This window comes from Chelonia mydas, chromosome 1 (genome assembly GCF_015237465.2).
Source record: "Chelonia mydas isolate rCheMyd1 chromosome 1, rCheMyd1.pri.v2, whole genome shotgun sequence".
Lineage (NCBI taxonomy): Eukaryota > Metazoa > Chordata > Testudines > Cheloniidae > Chelonia > Chelonia mydas.
In genome coordinates, this window is record NC_057849.1 from 59,656,030 (window position 1) to 59,673,069 (window position 17,040).

General features: G+C 43.9%; 1 protein-coding gene across 1 annotated transcript in view; it reads left to right on the top strand.

The window, feature by feature from the left end:
- Positions 1 to 545: 545 nt before the first annotated feature.
- The window catches only part of ERICH6B (glutamate rich 6B), a 49,000-nt gene continuing 32,505 nt past the window's right edge, over positions 546 to 17,040 (top strand). Inside the window, exons 1-4 of the mRNA XM_043522610.1 lie at positions 546 to 987; positions 7,806 to 7,863; positions 11,840 to 11,988; positions 13,879 to 13,959. Coding sequence (XP_043378545.1) covers positions 606 to 987; positions 7,806 to 7,863; positions 11,840 to 11,988; positions 13,879 to 13,959 — 670 coding nt within the window. The 5' untranslated portion in view covers positions 546 to 605. The remainder of the gene's footprint in view (positions 988 to 7,805; positions 7,864 to 11,839; positions 11,989 to 13,878; positions 13,960 to 17,040) is intronic.

The window sequence follows — 17,040 nt, forward strand, 5'->3', positions numbered from 1 at the left end:
AAAATGCCTAAAACAATTTGTTTGGACGCTGGTAATGAATATAAAGTTCACTTGGATCCAGGCTTCATATGGTAAGTTTCAACCATTCAGCATTTTATAGCCAATGACAAAGCCCCTGGAAAAGTGGGTTAATAATGACATCACCGGCGCAATCTTTAGTGCAGCATTAGTGGGTACCACGGTAATGTGTATTATGAGGCGAGGTATTTAATTCTAGTGTGTTTGGGCCTATGAATATGGAGTTCTCTGAGGTATTTTGGGGTTTCATTTTTTTAAGCTATCCCAGGGCCTGATTCAGCAAAGCACTTAAGCACACGCTTAACAAAGTCCTGCTGACCTCCAGGGGATTTAAGCACATGCTTAATACTAAGGACATGCTTAAGTGCTTTGTTGGATTGGAGCCCTAGTAGACCCTCCTGAAAAGAAAGTGATTTTCAATCTAATAAGGTTATCTCAGTGTGAATATTTTAACTACATAAATCAATGTGCCCAGCAGTAGCAAATGACTAATGGGATTATTCTTTCTTTCTTTCTTTGTTACCAGAATGATGAATTGACTTCTTGCCTGTTGCTGAAGATTTTCATCTCCTTAATGCATTGCAGATATGTCGAAAGGACACAAGCTGTCAGTGGCTGGCAGTAACCAGCCCCAACTGAGAACATCCCCATCTCCCTCTGGGTGTATTTCATCAGATTCCCAATCTGCTATTTTGTGCCTCACTGTAGAAAATGTTAAAAAGCTAGAAAAAGAGTATTTGACTGCAAAAGGAGTCCTTAGTAACCAGTCCGTGGAGGAGTACGTTAAGCAGAGTAATCTCTGTTTGCTGGAGAGAGAGAGGAGTGGGGAAGTCAGCAGAGAGCATGTCCCAGATAAAAAAGATCCAGAAGGAGCCATCTCCTTCCTTTCAAGAGAGCTGGATAAAAAGTACAAGGAAACTCACTTGGAAAAGGCTGAAGAAATTTCACCCAAAGGCAGATTATTGGCAGGTATTTTGGCTGAGAGGGGGATTTCTTTGTCCTTTTAAAATATGTGTTCAGACAAGGAGAACATGGTTATTTGGGGAAGGCTTTTCAAAGATGCTCTCAGTGCTGATCTAAATAATCCCGGTGAAGGCAACAGTAAAACTCCCACTGACTTTGGTGGGAGCAGTTAGGCTGATCATGAGTGTTTTAGAAAATCCCACCCATGGAACACCTACATCCAGATTTAGGCATCTTGTTTTAGGTACCCAGCTTTGAGAAATGGACCCACAGTTGCCACATAAACAGATGGATTTTTTGCATCAGATATCTTGGGTAAAGAAGGGTGTTGAGCTTTGATGGCGGGGTCAGAACCCAAATCTGAATGCAAACACAAACCGTCTGGGAGGGATTTTCAGTAGTGCTGCACTCTGGCCTAGATACTCCCATTGAAGTCAGTGGGAATTTTACCAATGATGGGCACCAGAGTTAGGGCAAGGCTGGGTGCAAATCCCATCCATACGAGGGGCCAAAATGACACCTTGGAACTTTCAAGGTGCTTGAAATCCAGATGTGAATTTTGTGGCTTATGCCCATCTGGAACTTAACAGGTCATTCTGTGGCATACAACCACCAGCAAATTAATAAAAGACAATGTCAGGTGGTGATATCCTAAATCTGTTTGATTGCAACTCTTTTGCTTTATACCCAGCCTTTAGCAGTATTTTATTGCTTGTCACGCAATCTAGCCAACTGTACAACGCAGAAAACTGAGGGAAGAAGAGTTTAATTTTTATTTATTTTTAAAGTACCTCTTAAATCACAAAAATCTTGTTTACTTATACTCATTACCATTTTGCCTCATCACCTGTGTCACGCTGCTTTCAACACCTTTTATTTCACTGTAGTCCCCAATATTCTGGAGTCACTTCGCTATACGTGATTGTCTTTAAAACTGGTAGTAAGAAATACCCAATTCTCCACTCCCTTGTACCAGTGTAAATCAGAAGCCAATCCATTGAAGTCATTGGTGTTCCACTGGTGTAAACCCGGGGAGTGAGTGGAAAAACCAGGTGCTGTACTATAAATGCACTAGTTTGCATGACATAATGTTTTATGGATATGGGATTAAAATTTCAAATTTATTTTGCAGTGGGTTGCTCACGTGTGGTCGATAGCCACACTTCTATTTAATTACACACACAAAATCTCTGTTAAAAGAACAACGATTAAGATTGCAATGTCAAGCGCTCAAAAGTTAGAAAATGTGGCAAAAATAGTATGATTCAGTCTTTAATTATACAATCACATAATGCATATGCATAAGGACACTGAATTAAGGTTTCAGAGGCAACCTTGATTCTGGTATTTTGTAATTTTTGAGAGTTTGACTTTGCAATATTTATAAAGTTCTTTACACACCGGTTTGGGAGAAAGGGTATATAATTTTCTAGATTTTTTTAGAAAAGCAATTGAAAAATATAAATTCAACACTCACATGGGTCAATAGCTGGGTTGGAACTTTCTGGAACCACTGCACAGACCTCTGCCACTTGGGCTAAGGAAGTAACTGATAGCAATAGTAGGTTGTTATCCTCTAAGTAGACCAGCACTAGAGGGGAATGAGAGACACACTTGGTCAGTGAGTTTCAAAGCTATTTGATGGGAGCAGATGGATGGTGAGACTCAGGAACTGTGGGTTCAATTCCAGACTCTGGAGGGGAGTGTTCTCTCATGGGCCCAGACTTTTCTTTCTGTTCCTTTCAAACTTGACCCCTTCAGTCCTAGCCCCTTCAACCTGTCCATGTCCTGTCCTTTCTTGCCTCTTCTCCATCCTTGGCGCCTCATCCCAGTCAATTCTCGACTAGCCAGTCCTAGTCTTTACTCCTCAGGCTGCTCATCCAAGCCCCAGTCTCCTTGCCCAGCCAATCCCAGTTTCTCTCCTGCCCCCAGTCCCAGTCTCACCAGGCTTCTTGTACCAATCTCTCTCCTTTCCTTCACCCCTGGTCCAGCTTTTGTCCCCTCTGCTTTAGAATCAGATGGCTTCCTCCTCCACACAGCATGAATACCAGCAAGACAGGTCACTGAGCACTCAGAGGAGACAGGCTCCCTGTTCTGAGTTCCAGTGACCACTCATCCTCCCCTCCTAGCCCAGAGCACCTGAGAGTGGTCACTAGGAGGAAGTCTGGGCTGCAGCATGCTCTGTAACTGTGTGGGGACTGAGCATGCTCAGTGATGACAAACTTTGGCTTTACAGCTGTTAAAATTGAAGACTTCTCTACTGAGCATGCGTGAACTATGATTTTCAAAGGCTTTATACCAGGGGTGGCCAAATTTACTGACACTCTGAGCCACATATGACAATCTTAAGAACTTTGAAAGCTGAAACCCCAAGACACCCCCTCATCCCTGCTGAGCAGAAGCCAGAGGCGATGCATAGGTGAGGCACGTGGGGTCATGTGTCCCCCCCAGATTTTTGCCAGGGTTTGCTGGCCCCGCTCCATCACATGATGCCACCGGGCCCTCTCCCTGCATAGGAGTTGCTGGAGCCAGCAAGCCAGGAGCTGTGGCTGCGGGGAGAGGCAACGGCAAACAGTTGGGAGCTGCAGGGACAGCTGCTGCTTTTGCAGCTGCCTCTCCCTGCGGAGCGAAAGCAGCAGCATTGTGTTTTCTGGAGATGTAGCGGGGATAGGTGTTTTCCCCTCAAGTCTGTGTAGTTGCCGTGCATGCCTTACCCACTTCCTTAGAATTACAATAGTCATCTCTGCTCACATACAAGGTTTATTTTCTTAATGCATAGAAACCATTTAAAGTCTCTCTTCTCCACAATGAAATCAAATATTCTTAGCATGCATTCACACGAGCTACATCCTTGCAAGTAAATCCCCCACTGGAATAGGTCAAAGATTTGAAACAATGCTGTCAACTAACTAGAACTGAATGCATATAGTAACCTCAACAAATGCCATTCTGAGGAAGGAAGCTAAGAACTAAAATGTTGGACCACAAACTTTTGACTTGCAATTTAAAATGCAAGTAAGATGATACTCTGTCTGTGGCTTCTTTGGCATAGAGTGGTACATGGATGCATGGTAGGTAAAAAAATCAAATATGGGTTTTGGGAACTCCTTGTTTTGGACCCAGAAAGCACAGTCAATAATACAGATTTATACAGACTCTTATCAGTACAAAAATTGTCAAAGAAGGGAAATTCCAAATGTAATTTTGTCGTCTTTATTCATTGTTCATTAGTGGGGGGGGGTTGTTTTTGTTTTGTTTTTTCAAAAAGAAAAAATGAAATATTTCTGTGGGGAAATATCTCAAAAGGAAGGGGAAAACCAGGAAACAATGAAAGCTGGTAAAATAATCTGTAGCAAAAAAAGGAGGAATTTTGCCTTATTCTCTTCATGTGCTGACTGAACAACCTACAGGTTTCTCATTGTTTTTCCAGTTTTTAACATTGTTGGATCAAAAATAGTCACAAATAATTCTTGGACTGTAGATTGTGAGTAATTTGTGGGTGAATTCAATATTTGAAATTTGAACTGGTGTGGTTAGATTTGATTGGTCACGTTGATCACATGGTATGCTATACTGTGATCATGTGGTATGTTTCTGTTCCCTGGTTGGATGAGAGTAACTCTTAAGTCCTGTCTACTCTTCAGAAATTTACAAAAATATTTCATCCCATTCTAAAGCTGATTATCCAGTAATATAAACAAGCTCTAGCAAAGGGATCCATATTTAAAACCAGTTTAGTTAAAACCACTTTTCAACAAGTTAACTAAACCAGATCCATCTTCCAGAGCCTTGTGTGCACTATCCTTCCAACCAGTCCTAGAACAGGTCTGAATGTCTGTATAATGTCAACCCAACTTTAGAATCAGGTTTTCAGTGTGAATACTCCATTTACAAACTCAGAATTTCCTGTCTGTGAACACTTTTGCTTAAAATTTGGTGTTGCCACAAATATTTATGCCAGTAAACTCACTCACTAAAATATTTACAGAAAGCAGATACAACAAGGGTCTGAACATATTAAAATGAACTCCTCTTCATTTTTAAATGACTGTCCTATAAAGTTTAATATAGTGGATATATGTGCAGCTCTACAACACATTGTTTTAGAATGTCCACTGTGACGTAAAAATATAGGGCCAGAGTTTCATTCGCACTACGGCCCCTTTACACTACTCTAGACATGTAAAGGGGCCTAAAAGTGGGTATAAATTTTCACCAGATACCCACTTTTAGGCTTCTTCATGCTGCCAGAGCAGCATAAAGGGGTCCTGGTGTGAATGGCCCATGAAGTATGGGCATTAACATGGCATCCAGGAACCTTGTTTGATTCTTTCGGCTTACGCGTCCAGTTACTTTCAGCACTTCTCTCTTGTGCTTTCTTTTCCCCAGGTGTCTTCTGCATCTTCCCTTTCTTATCCTCAACCTCCTCCCATCACCTTAGTGTATAAACCTCTCTCTTCATCCCCTTGCTGTCCATATGCCTTTTTCTTCTCTCCCCCCGCCCCCCAATCCCTGATGGTCTCTCACGTCTCTCTTCCATCTCCTCCTCATTTCTGAATGGCTCTGTCTTCTTTCCCTCTATTTCTCTCTATATAAGTTCCTCTTTTTTAGATCACAACTATGCTTGGGATTTTTGCTCTGATGCTAGTGTGGCCTTGGCCACCACGTTGGTCAACATCAGGAATTGAACCAAGGATCTTTAAAGCAGAGTGTCTACAGCTTGAGCTAAAGAGCCAGACTCTCTAGCTGAAAGCTGTAACAGACCCATAGTCTCTGAGGGGTGGGTACAGAGGGGGATGTGTAACACTCACTGACCAGTGGGTTACAGCAGCACCTAGTATAGATGTGCTGCACGCGTGTAAAAAGTGGCTTGCATTGATGCAGCTCGCCCTGGTTGCAAACAAGGATAAACCACACCAGCGAAAACTACCTCTTACACTGGTGCAGCATGTTTACACTGAGGGTTTGTACTGGTGTAAGAGGTAATCCCAAGTGTAGACAAGCTCTTACAGTGTGTCTGTAGTGCCGGTAAAGATGGGATGGTAGCACAAGGAGGCATATCCATGCTAGCTTCAGTCTAGGTAACATCAGCAGTGCGGATGTGGTGGCCCTAGTTTCAGCACAGGATAGCAACCTGCAAAAAAGTCCTCCAGGGACCCTGGGCACCTACTCGGGTTGCTCGCCCATACTGAAGCCCATGTCACCATGCCCCCACTGCTATTGTTACCCATGCTATCTGGGTTAAAGCTAGCACAGGTATCCATGCTAAAATCACACCTTTCACTTGCAGTGTAGGCATATTCATGGGCTACATCTACGCTCCGAGCTAGCACGCTGGTTTCCTCTGCTCATGTATGCATACACAGTAGCTGTCATCCAACTATTGTGGGTGTAAATACCAGTGTAGCTGTGGTAACATGGGTAGCAGCAGCAGAGGCCTGGCTGAGACGTGCCATGTACCCACCAAGTTGCAGGTGGGTTTGTACTCGGCACAGCTCAGTCATGGCTTGACTGCTGCTACTCCTGCTACTGTAGCTACACCGCTATTTATACTCATGCTAGCTCTCCCTGAGCACCATCAGAGGACGCTCAATCTCCGCCTCTGTGCTCCTCAGAATACCACGTGTAACGCTGACAGACCGTGGTCCTCGATGGGCAGGATCGAACCGGGGGCCTCTGGAGTTAGGTCATGAGCCTCTATAGCATGAGCTAAACTCCAACTGGCTGTTAGCTAAGGCTGTAGAGCAGACTCATTTTATCTCTCTAAGTGGTCTCAGTGCCACTAGATGGGACCGAACACCACACCCTGGAGGTGTGTGGGTTACACACACTCTGTCTCAGCACCACTAACAATTGTTTTCAACTAGAAAGAATTGATTGTGCAATTCTAGTTAGTTTCAGATTAGTCACACACACACACACACACGCACACATACACACATGCCACCGAGAACACACTACCGTGCAGAAGCACAGGCGTGATTAAGTGGAGTGAGAAGTCCACAGGAGTCCGCTATTTTGATAAGCGGGCAAAATGTGGGGTTCCTGCCAACCTACAGCCAATTTAACTCCCCCTATACATGATTTTACATGGCACTTTGTGGGAGGTTTTCAAAAGTTTTCAAAAGTTTTCAAAACATATTGGTTTATACTCTATGCAAGGAATTCACTTGGCATGCTGTCCGTGGTAGTTTAAAAGGCATATTGCTGTAGGTTGGCATGTGTGTGTGTGTGTGTGTATTATTGGAATTTACATAACAGTGCTAACTGTGTACACATGGCATATTGCTAGGTTTGTAGAGTAATTTACATGGCACACTGTCACAGCTTTATCTCTTTAGGAACAGCATACGGTACAGTCTGCAGAGTATGACATGATACTAGGGTGACCAGATGTCCCGATTTTATGGGGACAGTCCTGATTTTGGGGTCTTTTTCTTATATAGGCGCCTATTCCCACCCCCTGTCCTGATTTTTCACACTTGCTGTCTGGTCACCCTAGGTGATACAGGTTAGTTATAATCATAATTGAATAGGAAGGCAAAGTAAATTTGCTTGTAAAACTTATCATTTTCTGAAAATTCTGTCCTCAGACTCCAAGGACTTCTTTAATAACTAATTTTAAAGGCCTTCCCCCCCCCCCCATACAATTTATTGTATCATTAAAATGCAAAAAGCTTCCAATTAAGGCAGCAACTCTGGCAAAGTGTTGTCTGAAATACAAAACAGTGGAATAGCAAGAAAATTCAATACTGAAAAGCTCCATTGTTCCACAGGGCAAAACATATGTTTAAAGAAAACTTTTCTCTTCCTCTCCCCTCCAGAATTTCAGGTAGATTCTCTATCAACTCCGCATGCCGGTCCTAAATCAAAGGAATCAAAGTAAGGAGAGTATTTGATAACATTTTTCAGTACGATTCAGTCAGGTTACTGTATATTTGTACAATACCTAGGTTAGTACTGTGAACATCTAACAACTGGAGATGTACAGTATGTCTCCAGCATCTACATTCTGGCAGGATCTGCTGTATCTGTGCTATTAATAATCTGGAAGTTACTTCTGTCTAAGTAATTGTCTCATACCCCGCATCGTTTGCTATATTAAAAAGGACATTGTCAACCTGTGCAGACATCAATATAATTGTTTCTTAAAGGAAAATGCAGCCCTGGAAGTTGTGCGTGTATTTATATGATTTTATTTGATGAAATGTTTGTATAGCTTGGGTGAAACAGTGAGCTGGATCCTCTCCTGGTGTAAATCAGCACAGTTCCATTGTTTTCTTCATTGACTTCAGTGGAGCTATGCTCATTTACATGATCTGAGGATCTGGCCCAGTTTTAGGCCCTCCTCTATAAATGTTAGACCTATTTAGAGAGGGGGGAATAACAGGGCCGTTGCAAAAGAAAGTACAATTTGGCTCAGAATGAATTGGACCAAATTAATCTCTGGTGTACTTTACTTGTCACTAAGGGTGAATGTGGCCCACTGATGTTATTCCTTTAACTGTTAATATTTGAGCAATGTTTTCCTGTAGTAAAAGGATGGGCCTTTACGCCTAAGGGTCTGTATGTAACACTAGCCAAAATAGCTATAATAGTCTGTTTATAGAAAGAACATTATTGTATTGCTACATGTAGACACAGTGAAATGTCTCATTCTGAGGTATCCACTCTGATTGCAAATTACAACCTGGAAGAACTGAGGCATCATTCATTTCAAAATTCTGAAAACTGGGGGAACAGTACACTGTGATGGGTTGCCAGCCCCTGTTCTGGGGAGCCACCTGATGTACTGGGGTACCACTGAGCCTGCCTGTTACACCAGCCTGGGCTCCCTCACCCTGTTCTGCTAAGCCAGGACCTCAAGCCTCCTCTAGCATACACTCCCACACAGGTAGGGACACACCCAGCTGAGAAAGACACAGACACTGAAATCAGTACCGCATGGGAAGGCTTTCAGCTAAGGAATTGCCCAGCACTCAAGTGCACTCCCCCTCTGGAGAGTAAACCTAAAATTGTATTGTCTTGCGCTGCACAGAGAACTGTACAGCGTAAGCTAATTGAAATTCACCCTCTCCCTCAATGTGGAGAGAGAGATGCACAGCTTTTTGCACCCCCCAGTTTTGAATTACACAAACTGGGTTTAAAACAAAAACAAGTTTATTAAGTACAAGAGGTAGATCTTAAGTGATTATAAGGGAAAGCCAACAGACCAAAGCAGATTACCTTAGTAAATAAACAAAAACCACAAACTGAGCTTAACACACTAGATAGGTAGGATATAAATTAACAAATTCTCAACCTGAGTGATAACACAGGCTGGCAGACTCTTCAGGCACAAGTTGCCTTGGCTTTCCTAGGTTTTCATACACAGGCTAATGGTCCTTCTAGCCTGGGACCATCATTTTCCACAGTTCAATCCTTGCCCCTTAGGTGTTTCCAGGTATGTTGCTGGACAGAGAGTGAGGACCCCCTATGATGTCATTTTTCCTCTTTTATATCTTCTTCCCACTTGCTGGAATGCTCTTTTGCTGTGACCTGGGTCAAACAGTCTCCATTGTGTAGTGCTATCTCTGAGAGGTTTCTATTGTACACAGTTCCTGGGGTAACCCTTGTGCTTGTGTGCATTTCCTCAATAAGCCATTAACAGTGTTTGGCCTTTTTACAGTTGTACTTGAAAGGCTGTTTGTGGGTGTTTTCAATCTCACAACATGTTTCAGTAGCACATACATAGCCCAACTTCACATATGACAATAACACATACAATCCAACACGATATTAATGTCTAGCAGATCAAGACTTCAGAATGACACCTCACAAGACATACTTTGTACAAAACATATGCTAATTACATGACAGCGGTGAATAGTGAGGTGTCAGGGTGTCATGTACACATCCTGGGGTAAATGCTTCACTGTGATACGAGAAGAGATTAGCTCCACAACTCCCAAGAGGACTAATGGGAGATCACAAGCGTAAGCAAATGCTCTGTGCAAAAGCAAGAAAAATCTTACTGGCAACCTAGAAAGTACAAAAGCATTGGGGGGGGGCTTTATTCCTTCCCTGGAGGTGGGCAGTTCTGGCTCCTAGGTGAGGTAGGATCTGAGCCAGTGATTAGGGTACTAGCCTGGGACTTGGAAGACTTGGGTGCAATTTCCTGCTCTGCAGCAGACTTTCTATGTGACCCTGGGCACATTATTTCGTTTCTCTGTGCTTCTGTGCCTCCTCTATACGCTGAGATTTCTAGCACTTCCCTACCTCCCAGGGTGTTGGGAGGGTAAAAATGTTAAAAGATTGTGAGGCATTCGGATACTACAGTAATGGGGCCATGTAAGTAACTTAGATTGATCATTCCTGCATTCCCCTGGGGGTTTCATCAGTTAATATGTAAATTTCAGTGTATACAGTGTCCAGAATCTTTTAAAATTCTTAACCATAAGACACATAATACAAAGGCAGTGATGTGTAACGGCCTCGCTGAATCACTAATGCTATGGGGAAAAAAATCCACTGGCTTTCTGGGGTCTCATTCAATTAGCCCCTGGTGGCACTTTGCTCAACCTCGTTCCTCCTACGCAGGAGGATACTCATAAAGACCTTGAACACCTTTAAATTACCATTTAGGAGGCAAACCAAATTAACTATCTATCTCACAGGGATGTCAGGCAGAGATGGCTGGACGGGAACCATGTCAGCTCTTAAACACTAGTTCAAAATGATTTCACCGCTTGCCAGTCAATTTTAGGTGAAAAGAAAGTGCAGAAAATGACAGGCCAATCCCTCAGACCTCATTGGTTGCTAATCATACGGAGGTCCAAGAGACCCATCTCCTTCTCCTCACCAATACATGCAGCCCCTGTGTCGGACTGTGGTGTGCACACAATGCAGGGTGAATGCTGCACTAAGAAGTGGAGCTGAGCTGAGCGATCAGCGTGATCAGAAGATGCAGCAGAATCCTCTGAGATGAAATGAGCAGAGCATCAATCACTCCAAATTGAGGTTAGGCTTCATGAGCACATGCCCGTCATGCTTAGGTTAGAAACCCTCGGGGATCAGCGGTAATGAAAGTGACAAGGCTGGAGGCTGGCTCTTATACACTGGATCCCCACTAATGCTGCTCAGTTGTTTCGGGTGCCTGAGGCTGATAGTTGCCCCTATGTTTTCATTCAATTTAAAGCGTGACTTTCTTCTGAAAAGTTCTGTGCAAAGACAGCTGCCTCTTATGCAACAGATCTGTTCCCTTTGAGAGTCCAGAGTGACTGGTGATTGTGGGTGCCCACCTTGAGACACCTTAAAGGGGTCTGGCTTTCAGAAAGTGCAGCCCCCCCACACACACACACACACACGCACACTGAAAATCAGGGCCCTTTAAGGTGTCTTAAGTTGGAGGCACCCAAAATCCAGGGGTGACAAAAGGTGGTGGCTTGCACAGGTAATAGCCACCCGAAACTTTGCCTTGGCCTCCCAGTAGCCACCCCTCCCAGCGCGAAGGCCAAACGTTATGCAGCAGTAAGGGTGTCATGGTACGGTATTGCCATCCTCACGTCGCTGCTGCTGGCGGCGGCGCTGCCTTCAGAGCCGGGCGGCTGGAGAGCGGCGGCTGCTGGCCGGCTGTGAAGGCAGCACCACCTCCAGCAGCAACACAGAACCGCAGAAGTCAGGGGGGCCGTGCACCCACAAGATGGGTAGCGCAGCCCTCCCCCTCCACCCCCAATTTTCTGTCTAGCCCGCCTCAGCCCCGCCGCTGGGAAGAGGTGGCACCGCCCCTGCTGTAATCACTTGTCATGTCTGAAAAATTTGGCTCGTGTCTTACGTCAGCGAACGCTTCTGATGGTTTTTCCGCTCTGGCCACTAGTAGTGATGTAAAAGCCAGTCTGCTGTGGCCTCTTTGCAGAAAGTCTGCGGGTGGATCTTCCGCCACTCACGGAAGAAGATGTGAGGCTGAGGATCTGGGGACCCAGACGGAATGGAGTTATTCAGACAAATCCCTAGCGTCTGTTGAGAACGGTGAGCTCATCAAACAGCAGCACCGTGTTTAACATCCAAAACACTCTGCTTTCCAAAGAGTGCACTTTGGGAAAACGAAACAGTCGGTTTGCTTTTAAAAACGGCTTTGTGGCATCAGTAAAAAAAAAATGCACAATTTTATTCAGCATGAACTTTGATGCATTTGAAGCATTTTGACAGGGGGATAACTGTCTCTCATTCCTGATTTGTGTTGCCCTCCTGTTATTCAGTGCAGCGCATCTACACTTGAACAGCTGGTTTTCTGAAGCCAGGTTTGTTTTGCCTTGTATTTTAGCAGGGTTTTATGCAAAGATTGGCTCAGGTAGCGGTGTTCAGATCCACCTCTAGCATGGAATTAGATATCGGCCAGAGTTCAGGTCTGAGGCTGAATCAGAGCAAGGGTTCCACTTGAGAACTGCCTGTGAGCAGCAGCAGCGCCTTGAGTCATAATGACCCCCTGCATTTAGAGTCCCATCCCCATAGGTTCACAGGGCCTATTTGCAATGGGTCAAGGCCCCAGCACTGAATAGGGCTCCCTGAGAGACCTCACAGGAGTCGGCAGGCAGGGTTGCAACAGAAGAAAGGCCTCAGTGGGAGCTGATCCTCGGGCACGTATGTGCTTCGCCAGACTGCTGTCAGTTTCACTGCCCCTGTTGGCTGCTGGCTCCCTCCTGTGGCCAGTCTGCAGGGGTGTGTGGAAACTTGGACAAAACCAACGAGGACACTCAGGATATGTCTACACTGCGATTAAAAACCTGCGGCTGGCCAAGGCTCACAGGCCTTGGGCGAAGGGGCTGTTTAATGGAGGTGTAGACGTTCTGGCGTGGGCTGGAGCCCAAGCTCTCGGACCCTCCCCCTCACAGGGACTTAGAGTCTGGGCTGCAGCCTGAGCCTGAACATCTATACTGCAATTAAACAGCCTCAGGAACCCGAGTCAGCTGGCCTGGGTCAGCCAGGGGTGTCTAATTCCAGTGTAGACATACCTTACAGCAGACCTCGCACCTAGAAACATTCTAGTTATGGGGAGCTCCTTTCTGCTCACATTCCCATCCTATCCCCATGACCCTTACAGGTCTCTTCCGGCTGATGGGTCCCTTCTCCCTTACTGATAGCTCCTGGTTCATAATGGAGTTGTTCATTTCAGGTATGAGTGCCTTAAAACTTCTACCACAATGGACTCTCAGTCAGCTGGTTCAAAAATGGCCCTACTGTTGTCTTGCAGAAGGAGGTGATTTCTCTAGGATGTCTAGGAACAGGTTAGGTCTCTGTGATGGTGTAAAATCACCTTTAAGGGCCTGCTTGTCCTCTTACACTAGTGTAACTCCAGTAGTTTCAGTGGAGTTACTCTGGGACACTGGTGAGAGAACAAAATCAGGCCCTATGTATCTGCCTTTGAGAAGAATGGGCCCCCTCAAAGGAAGACGTTCCCTCTTCTGTTGCAGAATCTGGGAAAAAATTTAGACTGCACAGGGCCCCAGCTGAGCTAGGTTGTCTGTCATGCCACTGGGAGCAGATGGTGCAGTATTTTCATGGCTTTATGACAGAAAATGCATTACTGCCAACCTATCACAGCCCACCTCTGAATCTATTAAATGCGTAGCAAGCAAAACAAAGGACGTTAACTTATTAACGGTAGCTTTTGCCAAAGACGTGCAAGTTGTGCTTTGAAACAGATGTCCTGGGAGAAAACATACAGGACGTCAGAACTGGGATTCATAGAATTATTATGCTCATTTCTCATTGGTTTTAAATTATTAATAAAACTACCTTGGTGATATTGATCTATCATTGAATCTGAGCTTTATTTCATATCTGTAGTCACAGAAGCAGTAAATTTAATTTCCATCCTACTTCCTAAGCTTACTTCATAACTAAAACATGATCTTTAAGCTATATCAGTAATCAGAGAGGAGAAGAGGAGCAGAGAAGATGTGGATGGCAAGGACAGTCCTGAGCCCACACTGAGTCAAGGTGAGGAGCGCTAAGGGTCAGATTCCAATACACTTTCTTATTTTATGTCTTATTCCGCAAATAGCCACCGTAAAGCCATGTGATCACAGATGGAGTAAAATGCTACTGAACAGAAGTAAGTATCAGAATTAGGCTCTATGGACCAGACCCTCAAAGGCATTTCGGCACCTAACTCCCGTTGATTTTACTGGGATTTAGGTGCCTAAATTCCTCCTGGGAGCATTCTGTTCCAAAAAATTAAAAATTCTGCACACAGTATTTCAAAATTTTATTTGTCAAAATAACACTACATAATCATGCCAGTTTCAAGTATTTTGGTAATTTATTTCAAAATACCTGTCAGCAAGTATGTCTATAACAATACAGACACACACACGAAATTCCCCCAGGAGTAGAGAATTAAAGAAACCCCTATGACAATGCAGTTCCTGTTTCTCTGCACCCTTCCCTCCTCCCCAGAGCCCAGATGGGGGGGAGGGGAGAGGGTCAGACGCGCAAAACCCCTCCCCATATAGCCCAGCCACGTCCCCCCAGCTAATACACCCAAACCCCCATTCCCACCCAGAGCCTAGCCCAGTGATTAAAGTGAGGCCCAGGAAATCCAAAAGGACAGGTTCCTACAGCAATACTAACATGGCCATATTGCATATCCAGTGTATTTACTGTATACATTTAACAATATAAGCAGCAATGTAGTAAGGCCTACCTTCAATAATAAACCAGGGATAGACACTACCACCTAAGAACGGCCATACTGGGTCAGACCAATGGTCCATCTAGCCCAGTGTCCTATCTTCTGACAGTGGCCAATGCCAGGTGCCCCAGAGGGAATGAACAGAACAGGTAATCATCAGGTGATCCATCTCCTGTCGCCCATTCCCAGCTTCTGGCAAACAGAGACTAGGGACACTTCAGAGCATGGTTTTGCATCCCTGCCCATCATGGCTAATAGCCATTGATCAACCTATCCTCCATTAACTTATCTAGTTCTTTTTTTAATGCTATTATAGTCTTGGCCTTCATAACATCGTCTGGCAAGGAGTTCCACAGATTGACTGTGTGTTGTGTGAAGATACTTCCTTTTGTTTATTATAAACATGCTGCCTATTAATTTCATTTGGTGACCCCTATTTCTCGTGTTATGAGAAGGACTAAATAACACTTCCTTATTTACTTTCTCCACACCAGTCATGATTTTATAGACCTCTATCATATCCCCCCTTAGTAGTCTCTTTTCCAAGCTGAAAAGTCCCAGTCTTATTCATCTCTCCTCATATGGAGGCTATTCCATACCCCTAATAATTTTTGTTGCCCTTTTCTGTACCTTTTCCAATTCCAATATATCTTCTTTGAGATGGGTCATTACACGAGTATTCAAGATGTGGGCATACCATGGATTTATATAGAGGCAATATGATATTTCCTGTCTCATTATCTATCCCTTTCCTAATGATTCCCAATATTCTGTTAGCTTTTTTGACTGCCACTGCACGTTGAGTGGATGTTTTCAGATAACTCTGCACAATGACTCCAAGATCTCTTTCTTGAGTGGTAACAGCTAATTTAGACCCCATCATTTAATATGTATATTGTAGTTGAGATTATGTTTTCCAATGTGCATTACTTTGCATTTAACAGCATTGAATTTCATCTGCCATTTCATTGCCCACACACCCAGTTTTGGGACAGTTCCTAACATTTGTCACCTAAAAAGAATGGCTCAGGTTTGGGAATCTCCCTCACATCCTCAACCATGAAGACCAATGCAAAGAATTCATTTAGTTTCTCCACAATGGCCTTATCTTACTTGAGTGTTCCTTTAGCATCTCGATTGTCCAGTGGCCCCACTGGTTATTTAGCAGGCTTCCTGCTTCTGATGTATTTAAAAAAAAAATTCTGTTACTTTTTGAGTCTTTGGCTAGCTGTTCTTCAAATGCTTTTTTGGCCTTCCAAAGTATATTTTATACATAACTTGCCAGAGTTTATGCTCCTGTCTCTTTTCTCACTAGGATTTAACTTCCACTTTTTAAAGGATGCTTTTTTGCCTCTCACTGATTCTTTTACTTTGTTGTTTAGCCACAGTGGCTCTTTTTTGGACCTCTAATTTTTTTTTTTTTAATTTGGGTGTTTATTTAAATTGAGCCTCTATTATGGTGTCTTTAAAAAGTTTCCGTGCAGCTTGCAGGGATGTCACTTCTGGCACCGTACCTTTTAATTTCTGTTTATCTAACTTCCTAATTTTTGTGTAGTTCCCCTTTCTGAAATTACATACCACCATGGTGAGCTGCTTTGGTGCTTTCCCATGCACAGGGTTGTTATGTTATGGTCACTATTACCAAGCGGTTCAGCTACCACTAAATTCTTTGCACGGTGCCTAGCACAATGGGGTCCTCGTCCAGGAGTGAGGCCCTACTTGCTATGGCAATGCACATACTATATGTGATGAGGCCAAGTTAACACAGAAATGTCAGCATTTGGGGCTGGATTCACCAGCAGGATCCAGCTGCTTTGCACCACTGTAACGCTACGAACTCAGTGTAACCAGCCGGTGAAGCTGGGTTTATTACTGCTTTGCCTTTCCAGCATGGTGTAAAGCACTGGAGCATACCAGTGAATCTGGACAGCATGGAAAACATTCTGTGAGATGAGTATAAAAAAAACCCTATGTGCTTAGAACTAAAATGTCTGGAAATATACACTGGTGATTCTTAATAAAATAAACTCTTTAAAAAATTGAATCTGGAACAAACAATGTTTAAACACTGGTATTTGTTAATCTCTTAGGGCATCAGTAATTTTAATCAATAACACATCAGCAGATAAAGCATGTGACAGGGTGTTGGATGGGCTAGTAGTTAGGGAGGTCCAGGACTAAAAGCCAGAGGAATCCTAAATTGTAAATCCAGCTCAACAGCTCTCTCGCTGTGGGACACTGATTCATAGATTATTTTTTTTTAAGGCCTGAAGGGACCATTGTGATCATGTAGTGTGACCTCCTGCGAAACACAGGCCACTAAGTGGTTCCTGCATCAAGTCCATAATGTCTGGCTGAGCTGAGACCTGAGAAGGTCAGGTAACGAC